The sequence below is a fragment of the Boleophthalmus pectinirostris genome, unplaced genomic scaffold (assembly GCF_026225935.1).
Source record: "Boleophthalmus pectinirostris isolate CB_2022bp ecotype Guang Dong unplaced genomic scaffold, ASM2622593v1 HiC_scaffold_8, whole genome shotgun sequence".
NCBI lineage: Eukaryota > Metazoa > Chordata > Actinopteri > Gobiiformes > Gobiidae > Boleophthalmus > Boleophthalmus pectinirostris.
The window spans coordinates 39,253,325-39,266,513 of record NW_026571515.1 but is presented as its reverse complement, the minus strand read 5'-3'; the positions used below and the strand labels follow the sequence as shown (position 1 = coordinate 39,266,513).

General features: G+C 40.8%; 1 protein-coding gene across 1 annotated transcript in view; it reads right to left on the bottom strand.

Moving 5' to 3' along the window:
- The window catches only part of vwa5b1 (von Willebrand factor A domain containing 5B1), a 135,832-nt gene that overhangs the window by 97,756 nt on the left and 24,887 nt on the right, over positions 1-13,189 (bottom strand). Inside the window, exons 7-8 of the mRNA XM_055166088.1 lie at positions 9,786-9,962; positions 209-319 (exon numbers count right to left, since the gene is read on the bottom strand). Coding sequence (XP_055022063.1) covers positions 209-319; positions 9,786-9,962 — 288 coding nt within the window. The remainder of the gene's footprint in view (positions 1-208; positions 320-9,785; positions 9,963-13,189) is intronic.

Genomic DNA, 13,189 nt, shown 5'->3' with positions numbered 1-13,189 from the left:
TTTTCATGTATTCCTTTTGAGCATAATTGTAATGAAAAAAAAAAACTAAAAACAGTTGGCAGGATTCTATACCATACCATATAATTTTCTGTGGAAAACACTGATACATATATAGTATAGTATACTATACATTCTATATCAAAGCACCACATCAAAGCAGCATGTTTCTATTGAAAAGATGAGCTTTTGAAGAGAGGGTCAGTTTTACCTCCTCGTAGTTTTGGCTGGTGCTGAAGAGGGACTTGAACGTGGAACCAAATCCCACAATATTAAACATACACCCGGGCACCAGGCTCTTCAGAATCACCACCATGGCGTCCTGAGGGAGAGACAAGGAACAGGGGCAGAATTCGTGATTGGAGATTTGAAATTCAGCAACTTATCATAGCAGGCAAAATATACATATGCATGATAGGTCCTATATTACACACAGACTGTCTCTTGTGAGCTTTAATTTAAGCCATGTTATAATTCTGTTTCCAGATATGTCTTTGAGGTTTGAGCAATCCTTTATTCTTAAGATGTTTATATCACCAAAGCTCAAGACACTCTGTTGCTTGTGATGTCAAGTAACGTCTACCTTGAATTCCATAGGCAATTCCAGAGCTGAAATTGTCCAAATGACTGTAGTGAAGGTATGGAGATCAAAAACTCGGTGGAGCACTTCCTGTATTAATGTGAGTGTTTCTTCTTTGAGAGAAGAACTCAGTTTAAATCTGCAGGGTTTGTGTGTTAAAATGTGCGAATGAAACAAAACACAACTCCATATGGTATGTTTGTGATGAATAAAGTATTTTTACAACATCGAAAATAGCATAATATGTGTTCTTTAATCTTTTCTTTTTAAGATGAGAATAAATAGTCGGAAAAGGATTAGAAAGAGGCCAGACGTACATAAATCCTCTCATGTTTTCAGTCATGAGATAAGAGAAAAATAAAAAAATATGTTACAACACAAAGACCATTTAGCCCATTGTTTTAAAGTCGTCCTATGAAACTGACATGTTCCACAGTTTGGCTTTAAACTCATTCATGTCCATGGAGACAAGTTGGCAACAGCACATGTACATTCTGTCTATGAGGGGGTTTGTCTCTCCATAGATGACTGAGATTTGGAGAGGCATGTTTTTTTTTAACTCCCTTCATTGTATAAATGGAAGATCTATCAGTTTAATGCTACATTGTGGAGCATTCCAGGTCAAACAATATCTCCGTGGAAACAAGCAGAGTCCATACTAGGGATGGGCATGATTAGTCAATTAATCGATAATTGATCATTAAGAATTTCATCGATTATGTTCATTTTAATCGACAAACCGAATGTAGGTTGCTGTGCGTAGTGTAGGGTGACCAAACGTCCGTGTCCGTGGACAAACAGGGGTCTGTACGTGTGTCTCTCTGCACTCAGAAGGAGCGAGACACAAACAGTCGGTCAGTCTGCAACGTACCGAAGCGCGAATGCATATTTAACGTTGATTTGTACAAGAAATTCCACGCTTTCCGTTGCGTTCGGGACAAGTGTGAGTCCATGTGCACAGTGTACAAAGCAGGAACATATGTTTTGGTGTCCAGTGGGAAAAGGTTTTGCCAGGTGAGAGTCGCTCAATGTCGATGACGAGGCCCCACCTCCCACCCCCCGTACGGTGTCCTGGTTTTGACAAACGCAAATATGGTCACACTAACCTGTATTCCACTGAGTCATGTCCTTTAATCCGACAGAAGTTGACTGCATCAGCTTTCTTCACTTAGTAAGCCAATGATGTTCATTTTGTCTTCTTATATACTTTAACTTCTTAGGTTCTTTTTAAAGATAATGCAGTAAAGTGTATTTTACCTTGCTGACATGTTTCGGCTGCTAGCTGCAATCCATCTTCAGATGGCTGGATTGGGACAGGGCTCGGGTCATTGGATCGAAAAACAACAAGTTCACGCTGGATCAAGGAGGCCATTGAAATCAGGAAACGAGGCACGGACAGCGTTAACCGTGATGACGGCGCGTTCCTCCTGCGACCTGCCAGGTCCATCAGGTTGACCACGCCCACAGAAAGAAACAACAGCTGATATACGACACGTCACCACCAACACCGGTGACAGTTCTGAAGATGGGTTGCAGCAGCAGCCGAAACATGTCAACAAGATAAATACACTTTACTGCATTGTCTTTAAAACGAACCTAAGAAGTTTCTTCACTTAGTTTATGCAAATGAGCCATGCAGTTTTAAGTTTCGTTTCTTCTTTTCATTATAATGTCAAACGGGCTGATGTGGCTCTAGAGTGGTTACGGTTTATATGTCGTAAAGTTGAATTTATTTATGCAGATTAGTAGAGCAGATAGTAATAATACTGATGATAAATTTAATATAAAACGTTAATGATTAACCGATAATCAATCGTTAATTCTCCTGACGATTGATTAAGATAATGTAATCGAATGCCCATCCCTAGTGCATACCCTCCACCACAGAAGTTACATTGTGCACCTTTAACAGAAACAGACCCTGCTTTTTATTTCATTCTAGCCAAGATACAAAAAAAAAAAAAATCACATTACTCATTCTTTGAAACTTTTTATTGAATTGGCTTAGACACATTTTTACATCCTCCCACAACCTGTTCCATAAATCTACCCTACAATTTCAAAGACAGAAGCTTTTTTTGCACAGAAATCACTTTTTTTCATTTAAATAACTTAGATAATCATTTCCGTGCCAGTTACCAAACGATTTCTGAATGTGAACAATGGCCGAAAATCCACTATACTTAAAAATAGGCTTTTTCTAACAAGGTACTAACTATTTGGTAGAGCTAATGCACTTTGTCTAAATGGGATCTAGAATAGTGCGAATTATAAATGAATACATTTTTGTGAGCAAGAAAATTGATTTTGCTATTATTGACACAATGGACAAGGCCAAGAGAGAGAGAGCAATTTAAAAACAGCCCTTTCTTTATCAGAGAAAGAGCCAATTTGCTTTAACAAAAAGAGCAAATCCAATATGTAATGTGCAGTTGATATTTACAGAAGGATTTCCTGAAAGATCACTGATTAAACACCTCTGCATCACTGTCCAGCCGCTCCCTGGCTCTGAGCCCAGAACATCTCAAGAAAATCAGGTAGAAAAACATTTGTATTTTAACACGATTAAAACAGGACTAAAACAGAACTAAAGAGACTAAAGCAGGGACTAAAACAGGACTAAAGTGACTAAAGCGGGGACTAAAACAGGACTAAAGTGACTAAAGCGGGGACTAAAACAGGACTAAAGTGACTAAAGCGGGGACTAAAACAGGACTAAAGTGACTAAAGCGGGGACTAAAACAGGACTAAAGTGACTAAAGCGGGGACTAAAACAGGACTAAAGTGACTAAAGCGGGGACTAAAACAGGACTAAAGTGACTAAAGCAGGGACTAAAACAGGACTAAAGTGACTAAAGCAGGGACTAAAACAGGACTAAAGTGACTAAAGCGGGGACTAAAACAGGACTAAAGTGACTAAAGCGGGGACTAAAACAGGACTAAAGTGACTAAAGCGGGGACTAAAACAGGACTAAAGTGACTAAAGCAGGGACTAAAGTAGAATAAAACCCATAGGCGGAGTTTGACTTTTGTGCTGGGAGGGCAAACAGTTTAATGTCAGAGCACTAGATTCAAGATTTAAATTGCGTAATGTGCACACTAAGGAAACACCTTGCCCTGTACAATGAAATTATCGCTTTACTGTCCACAACGCTGCATTATAACTATTCTGTATAACTATTCTGTGACATTACACAGAATAGTTATAATGCTATTACACATACAACACTGGTAGTTTAGACCTGGTCCAGTCCTGTTTTAGTCCTGGTTCAGTGCTGGTTTAGTCCTGTTTTAGTCCTGGTTCAGTCCTGGTTCCGTCCTGGTTCAGTCCTGTTCAGTCCTGCTTTAGTCCTGGCTCAGTCCTGCTTTAGTCCTAGTTCAGTCCTGTTTTAGTCCTGGTTTAGTACTGGTTCAATCCTGTTTTAGTCCTCCTGTTTAGTCCTAGTTCAGTCCTGTTTTAGTCCTGTTTAGTCCTGGTTTGTCCTGTTTTAGTCCTGTTCAGTCCTGGTTTAGTCCTGTTTAGTCCTGGTTCAGTCCTGGTTAGTCCTGGTTCAGTCCTGTCCTGGTCCTGTTTAGTCCTGTTCAGTCCTGTTTTAGTTGGTTTAGTATGGTTCAATCCTGTTTTAGTCCTGGTTCAGTCCTGCTTTAGTCCTGGTTCAGTCCTGGTTAAGTCCTGGTTAAGTCCTGGTTTCGTCCCAATTCAGTCCTGGTTCAGTCCTGTTTTAGTCCTGGTTCAGTCCTGTTTTAATCCTGGTTCAGTCCTGGTTCAGACTAGGATTCATATTTATTTCATACAATCTTTTTGTTTTATTGACATATTTAAAATATGAATACATTTTTAAAAAGTAAATACTTGCATTGGCCATATTATAGACTCAATGTCGTGACATATTTCAGCCATTGGGGAGGCAGTGCCCCTCTGACCCTGGCAAACTCTGCCTATGACTAAACCAGGACTAAAATAGGACTAACCAGGGAATGAACCAATAGTAAAGTACACACTGACCCAAAACTAAAGCAGGGACAAAGCCAGGACTAAAGCAGGGACAAAGCCAGGACTAAAGCAGCGATTGGACCAGGCTTAAAGCAGCGACCAAACAAGAAAAAAAAACATACTAAACCAGGAACTAAACCAGGACTTAAATTGGGACTGAACCAGGACTAAAGTGAGGAGTAAACCAGAACTAAACCAGGATTAAAGCAGAATTAAACCAGGTCTAAACCAGAATAGTACAGGGTCTGAACCAGGGCATAAGTAGGGACTTGACTAGGACTAAAGCGGGGACTAAACCAGAATTAAACTAGCATTAAAGTAGAACTAAACAAGGAACAAAACTAGGACAAGACCAAACCACATCAAATCAGGGATATATATAAAATAATATAAAATAAACCTGGAACTAGACTAGATCAGGACTCAACTGAGGACATCAAGACTAATCTGGGCTCAAACTGGGACGAAAACAAGACTAAAGGTCAAGGTCTAAACAAATCTGACACACCAGCTGGAAATTAAACTATGTACATTGACCAGTAATAAATAAATGAAATAGTACTATCCCAACATGTTAGTAAAACTACAATATCTGGTTTAATTCTGAATCCAAGACATACACTCCCTTGTGCAGTAGAGTGATTGAAGTATCTCATGGTGGTATAAAGTGCTGCTTGAGTGGAGGATCCTTGATGTGCTCTGTTACACTACTTACCCGCCTGTGTATGGGCGAGCTAAAGCCTAGCAACGACTACGGGAGGTCGAGCAGTGAATGGGCGTCTTTGTGAGGCTGCTGTTGCTCCAATAGTCAATAATATTCAGTGACCGCAGCAGCAAAGGAACAAATACAAGACAGCTTTGAATACAGGCAGGGGGTCTTTAAGGTGGAACACTGCAGGTGAATGGGAAACAAAGATTCTCATTTAAAAATATAAAAATGTATTCCTTTTTCATATAAAAACAAGGCATTTTATGTGCAAAAAGACAAAATTGGCCATATTTGAGAGGGACATATGACTAGTTAGAGCAGTCCTAATGATGGGGCAGTGCAATGCCGGGGCGGAATAAAGTGTAATTACACATCCACTACAATAGTTGGCAGTGACGCTCTCAATGTCAGAGGGTGCACAGGGAGGATAGATGCATCAAGAATTTCGGACTTCCGGTCATCGCGCAATGCATGCTGGGAAGGATTTTCTGAAAAAGTGAGCATCAAACCACCATGTTTGTTTTCCCAGTGAGATGTGTCTATTGACAAAGCCAGTCTTTTCAAGTTTTTTGAACCATATCACTTTTGTTTCTGGTTCTGATATTGTCATATTTTAGTTTTGGGATTCAGACATCGTAATTGCGTGGTTGTTGGATGTTCTAACAGTGGAAAACGGCGCAAGAATTTTTTTGCGAACTCCATAAATGCAAAAGGGAATCAGATGTGTGTGTTCAAACTGTTTCCCTTCCCAACGGAATTGAAAAATAGTGAAAGGTGAAGGCGATGGGCAGGATTGATACACAGGAAGGACTAAAAAGGAAACCTTTGACTGCCTAAGAAATCATCCCAAGTTTGCAGCAAACATTTTGTATGTGGAGCACCATCAAAGTAAAATCCCGTTTGTTAAGTGAGAGGTACAGAAGACAAACAGACTGAACTCGCACTTTCTTGTTCTTCTGGTTTTACAGCAACATCAGGTCTTGGTCTCTTTGCAGTGGAAGGTGTTTCTTGGCGAACAGGTGTAGCCTTTCGCTTTGGCGTTGACTTTTTAAATTCATAACCAAGGTGAAGCGAGTGATCGGGATTTTGCTTTCTTGTCGCTCCATATACAAAAAGTTAGCTAGAAACTCGAGATGATTTAGGCAGTCAGAGGTTTCCTTTTTGGTTCTTCCTGTGGATCAATACTGCCCATCACCTTCACCTTTCACTATTTTTTAAATTCCGTTATGAAGGGAAAAAGTTTGAACAGAGGTTTGCAGTCACACAGATCTGATTCCCTTTTGCAGTTATGGTGTTCACAAACAAATTTCTCAAGCCGTTTTCCACTGTTAGGATCCAACAACCACACAATTACGATGTCTGAATCCCAAAACTAAACTATGACAATATCAGAACCAGAAACAAAAGCGATACGGTTCAAAAGACTTGAAAAGATCGGCTTTGTCAAAAGATGCATCCCACTGGGAAAACAAACATGGCGGTTTGATGCTCACTTTTTAGGAAAATCCTTCCCTGTATGCAGAGCGCCATGACCGGAAGTACGAAATTCTTGATGCATCTATTACTATAGTGTCGTTTTTGTTTTGTTTTTTACACCAAGCAAACACACACACAACACAGAGCAGGAGATAGGAAGTGCAGAGAACAAACTGTATGTAAAGTGTATGTAGCGCTCGGCTTCATTGTGACTACGGTGGGAAACAAGGAAAGACTGCTGTGTTTACTGTGTCTAAAAATGTTGGCAGCGGAATTTTTTCAGCAAAAACGTGCCAAATATTGCTAACAATCATCCCGCTTTGTGAATGCTGCTTCAGTAAACCAGCGAGCTCTGTTAGCATCATATAAGGTAAAGTACCAAACAGCAGAGGAGCTGATACTGCTGCAGCATTAGACATGGTTTCTGTCACGCTGGATGACGCAAGTGGCCCCATCTATAACACAGACATTATCTTTAAAAACAATGCACAGGAGCGGACTGCCTCATGACGCAGGTGAGCGCAGCACAGAATATGGACGGACATATGCTCTGTGTGTCCCCTGGAGTGGCTTTGGAAACACGATTAAAACACTTGCTCTCATATGTAGGCGACTGAAGGTGAGGGTGTGATTTGTTTGGTAGTGGTTCTGTGGAGTGGGGGGGTGCACAATATTTTCTTCTTCACAGGGGGGGTGTGAAGTTTTTTAATTCCAAATGAATTGTTCTGAATTATATAGCTCTGAATTAAAATATTCTCCTTTGAGTTTACATGGACATAATTCCAAATTGAGGTTTACATGAAAAACACATTAAATCGCCTTTATTTAATTCTGCTTAATGTCTGGGGGTGGGGAAGGCTTCTGCTTGGACAGGGGGCGCACAAATGTATTTACGTCGACCGGAAGAAAACACACACTTCAGCTACTACCGGCTTTTCTGTCATCTCGGTTCGTCGTTACACCCCGGACACAAACATGATCCAAACTTTTTTCTCAGTTGCTCTGATGATAATTGCGCAGTAGCTGGAGAATTCTCTCATCACGCTTTACATCTGTCAGCTCTGGAGGAGAAGGGAAGAGTGTCGGAGAAGGAGGAAGAAGACAAACTGAGTCAATGGCTGCTCTACCTCAGCCCACTCCCACATCCCGCTCAAAAATCCAAAAAGACGTGGATGAAAGTCCAAAGCCAGGACTGGTGGAGCCCGATCGTCTGGATCAGGGGTGCTCACACTTTTTCAGCATGAGAGCCACTTACAAAATGACCAAGTCATAATGATCTACCTAATACAAAGCCAAGCAAACTGCACTGAAACACTCTGTGCCCCTTTTCTGGACCCTCACCCACAGTTTGAGAACCTCTTCTTTAAGAGAACTTCCTCTGGCACTTTACACAAAACTGTGAAAAAAGTGAAGGAAGATTTTTAAACCTGTTTTTTTAGGTTCCAAACTGGAGTTTCATTCTTTTCTGGTTTTGCAGTGATATTTACCAGCCTCTGCACATTTACCAAACCAAACGCACATCGTGACAAACACAGATGCATTTGTGTTAGACAAACTTCAGCCAAATGTGGCAGTAGGTCTGTTCTGTAGATCCGCTCTATGCTGTAGACCTGCTTTGTGCCAACACTGGAACACAAATTTAGACTGGTTTTTGCTTCACGTTTGGTCTTGCTCTTCTAATCAGCGCACTGTGGGAGGGGCTTGTGTTGGCTGTACGCAGGAAGGAGCGAGAGCGTGAAAAGGCGAGGGGCGGCGTGCTGACGTGAGGCAGATGGACAGGTAGGATGTTTAGGAAGTTTAACCTGCCCTGTGATGCACGCTGGTACACGAGGGCACACGCTGTTGCAGACGAGTCGTGCATAGGGAGCGTGTGTGTTTGTGATGTATCGTAGAGTCTCCGCGGGTTTCAAATGAGCGCACAGGCTGCACTGAGACGCCCCACATGCTCCTGCACCCGCTACAAGTTTATTGCCAACAGCAGCGGCCGTAATGAAATATGATCACACTTGTTGAGTGTCAGACCTTGAGTGAGAGACAAGACCGAGTCCAAACGTGAGTCCGAAACGAGACACGGCGATCTACCCACACGACCTTGGCAATCGACCGGTAGATCGCAATCGACTGGTAGATCGCGATCGACGTATTGAGCACCCCTGGTCTGGATTATGGATTATTTTTAAGAAGAATATTCAGAGTTAATTAAGTTTAATTCTCTCTTTCACAGTGGTCAGAGATGCCCCTTTTGAGTTGTTCCTGTTCTGCTTTGTGTTGTGTTGCTCGTGTTTCTCCTTCACTGTTTCCTTCTCGCATTCTGCCCTATATTCCTTTTTTCGTGTAGTGAACGCCCTCCCTGTTTCCCCAATGTATGTTTTATTGCAGGACATGCAGGGTATTTCGTATATGACATTAAATTTATGCTCCGGTTCTATTGATATTGTGTTTTCTTATTGCCCTCTGCCCTTTTTCACTTTTCACTTTTTACAGTCCAAACTGTCAGGTGTGAAAACACATGCTTGGCCTGAAAAAAGAACATAATAACATAAATTGAGACTGTCTTTTCTGTTGTTATTGCATGTTATTGTGTGTTTTAAGCGTCCACAGAACCTCCACAGTCTATATTTAACCTGCTTTGAGTGTTAGAGGCAGCATTAGCCACTGACGTCAACAGCGCCTCCTCACATCTCCTTGCATCTATGGCTTGTCATTCAGGAAAAGACAGAGTGGCTTCGTATCAGTGATTTGGTCTGAGTATTTGCTGATACCTGTAGCAATATCGGAACAACCCTAGTTAATAACTGTGGTTTAAAACTCCATACTCTACAATAATTTTGGATAATTTCAACCCTGGAATTGCCAGTCTCTACTGAAAAAAAGTAAAATGTAGCTGTTAACATGAAAACTGCCATTTTGAGCACTGGAAATGAAATAAAACACAACTCCAGGTCAGTTTTTGATGAGGTAACAACATTCTAACATCGGTTAAAGCTCACAAGAATCAATTTAGGGTAATTATAGGACCTTTAAAATACCTTGACTCTGTTGATGTTGACTCCGCTCATGCTGCCGCTGCGGTCGATGAGGAAGACGAACTCTCCGTGGACTTTTCTCAGGTCGGCGCAGACGGACTTCAGGTCGGGACAGAAGTTCAGCATCACCACCGGATTATGCAGAATGTCTTTGTGGAGACGTTTGCGAATGACCTCCACCTATGAACAGACAGATAATGTTTCATAATTAGATCTGAGAGGAAGCACGCGGGAGGAAAATTAATTATGTAAAAGCTTTCAGACACAAAAACAAGACCATTTGTGAACACTGGGCACTGATCACTGCAAACCCAACCGAGAAGAATGTAAATCCCTTGTTGCTGTTCCTGTCACTTTTTGAAGTACAGTATAATGATGAAGAAAATATAGGCCATAAACGAATATACTGAAACAAAATTATGCCACTAACGCAATGAGGTTACAGCAGAATTATCCCAGAGAACTACTCTAAATTTACAATATCATTGGGCTAATTTAAGGCTAATGGCACAGTGGCGGAGTGGCAGACTTGCATTACAGTCAGAACTAGGGATGGGCATTCGATTAAATTTAATTAATCGATCGTCGGGAGAATTAACGATCGATTAATCATTAATGTTTTTATATAGTAAGTATCATCATTATTATTACTATTACTAATCTGCATAAATAAACTCAAAATTTTCTTAATCGATCGTCAGAAGAATTAACGATCGATTATCGATCAATCATAAACATTTTTATCTTAAAATGATCATCGTTATTATTACTATCTGCTCTACTAATCTGCATAAATAAATTCAACTTTACGACATATAAACCGTAACCACTCTAGAGCCACATCAGCCCGTTTGAGATTATAATGTGTTTAATTCAGTTTTGCCCAAGTCTCACAGAAGCGAAACTTAAAACCGCATCGCTAATTTGCATAAATTAAGCGAAGATAAAAAACTGCTCGTGTTGCTGATGCGGTTCAACTTCTGTCAGATTAAAGGACATGACTCAGTGGAATACAGGTTAGTGTGACCAGATTTGCGTTCGTAAAAAACCAGGACACCGTACGGGTGGGGGAAGGGGGGAACTTGTCATCGACACTTGACTCTCACCTGGTAAAACTTTTTCCCACTGGACACCGAAACATATGTGCTGCTTTGTACACTGTGCACATGGACTCACACTTGTCCTGAACGCAACGGAAAGCGGGGAATTTCTTGTACAAGTCATCGTTAAATACACATTTGTGCTTCGGTACGTTGCAGACTGACCGACTGTTTGTGTCCCGCTCCTTCTGAGTGCAGAGAGACACATGTACAGACCTGTTTGGTCACACTACACTACGCACAGCAGCCTACATTCGGTTTGTCGATTAAAATTAATGTAATCGATGAAATTCTTAATGATCAATTATCGATTAATCGACTAATCATGCCCATCCCTAATATAAACCATCACCACTAGAGCCACATCAGCCCGTTTGACATTATAATGTGTTTAATGCAGCTTTGCGCAACTCTCACAGAAATAAAACTTAAAACCCCATGGCTCATTTGCATAAACTAAGCGGAGAAAAAAAAAAACACTATTGTGCGCTGATGAGGTTCAGCTTCTGTCAGACTAAAGGATGCAAAACTCAGTGGAATATAGGTGACCTTTCTGTGACAGAGGGATGTTGATGCTGAAGGTGAGTCTGTTCTGTGTGTTTTCAAAGATCGTACGTGTGCAGGTTTAGCGCAGCTCTTTATGTTGCAGTAACCGGGATACTGCATAATAGGGATGGGCATGATTAGTCAATTAATCGATAATTGATCATTAAGAATTTCATCGAGTACGTTCATTTTAATCGACAAACCGAATGTAGGTTGCTGTGTGTAGCGTGACCAAACAGGGGTCCATACATGTTGCTCTCTGCACTCAGAAGGAGTAAGCAGCCTGCAACGTACTGAAGTGCAACGATGACTTGTACAAGAAATTCCACGCTTTCCGTTGCGTTCGGGACAAGAGTCCATGTGCACAGTGTACAAAGCAGCACATATGTTTCGGTGTCCAGTGGGAAAAAGTTTTGCCAGGTGAGAGTCGCGCAATGTCGATGACGAGTCCCCACCTCCCTCCCCCCGTACGGTGTCCTGGTTTTGACAAACGCAAATATGGACACACTCACCTGTATTCCACTGAGTCATGTCTTTTAATCCAACAGAAATTGACCGCATCAGCGACACAAGAGCTGTAGTTTTAACTTTGCTTAGTTTATGCAAATTAGCAATGCGGTTTTAAGTTTCGTTTCTGTGAGAGCTGCGCAAAACTGAATTAAACACATTATAATGTCAAATGGGCTGATGTGGCTCTAGAGTCGTTATGTTTATATGTCGTAAAGTTGAATTTATTTATGCAGATTAGTAGTGCAGATGGTAATAATGATGATGATCATTTTAATATAAAACGTTAATGATTAATCGATAATCGATCGTTAATTCTTCCGACGATCGATTAAGAAAATTTCATCAAATGCCCATCCACACTGCATAAACACGCTTTCACTGAGTGGTACAGTGATCTCCAAATGTGGGACTGAGGCCGCAACTCCAGTGTTTGCACTGTCAGACGAGGCCTCGTCTCTACGCACAGAAACCCATATTCGGTTTGTCGATTAGAAATGAACATAATCGATGAAATTGTTAATGATCAATTGTCGATTAGTCGACTAATCATGCTCATCCCTAGTCAGAACATCCTGGGTTTGATTCCCAGCTGGAATAAAGCCTTTCTTTTTGAAGCTGCCATGTTTTTCCCATGTCTTTGTGGCACTCTGGTTTCCCCCATCAGCGTAACAGCGTTCCTTTTTACCCGGGACAGTCCCAGTTTTGAGCCCTCTGTCCCCTGTCCCAGCAGATTTATCACTGATGTGCCCCAGTTTTGTACAAAAAATGTCCCAGGTGTCCCAATTTTTGACCAATTTGATATGTGCCAACAGTAATGAGAGAAGGGAATTATGGAATACTTATGGAATAGTCTTGACAAAGAAATAAAAGAATCAAGTACAATGATGACATTTAAAAAACATAAAAAATCGAATGCAGTGTGTATGTATGAAAAAGAAAACTAAGTTGTTGTGTATAATAGTGAAGATTACTGTTTGCAATTGATCAGTAATTGTGCCTGAACTGATATAGAATGTTTCGTGACGATCGGTGTTAATGTTTTGTCTTGAAAAAGGAAAGGGGGGCAAATAACATAAGATTTTTTCTTCTTTCTGCTCCTTTTCATTCATTTCTTGTGTGTCTGATGTTGTGACAATGTCTTTTTATGCTTTATGAGTTAAATAAATAAATAAATAAATTGGAAAAATAAATAAATAGGGGTGTGCAAAAATATTGAAATATCGATATAGCGTATTGTTTAATGTGATAATC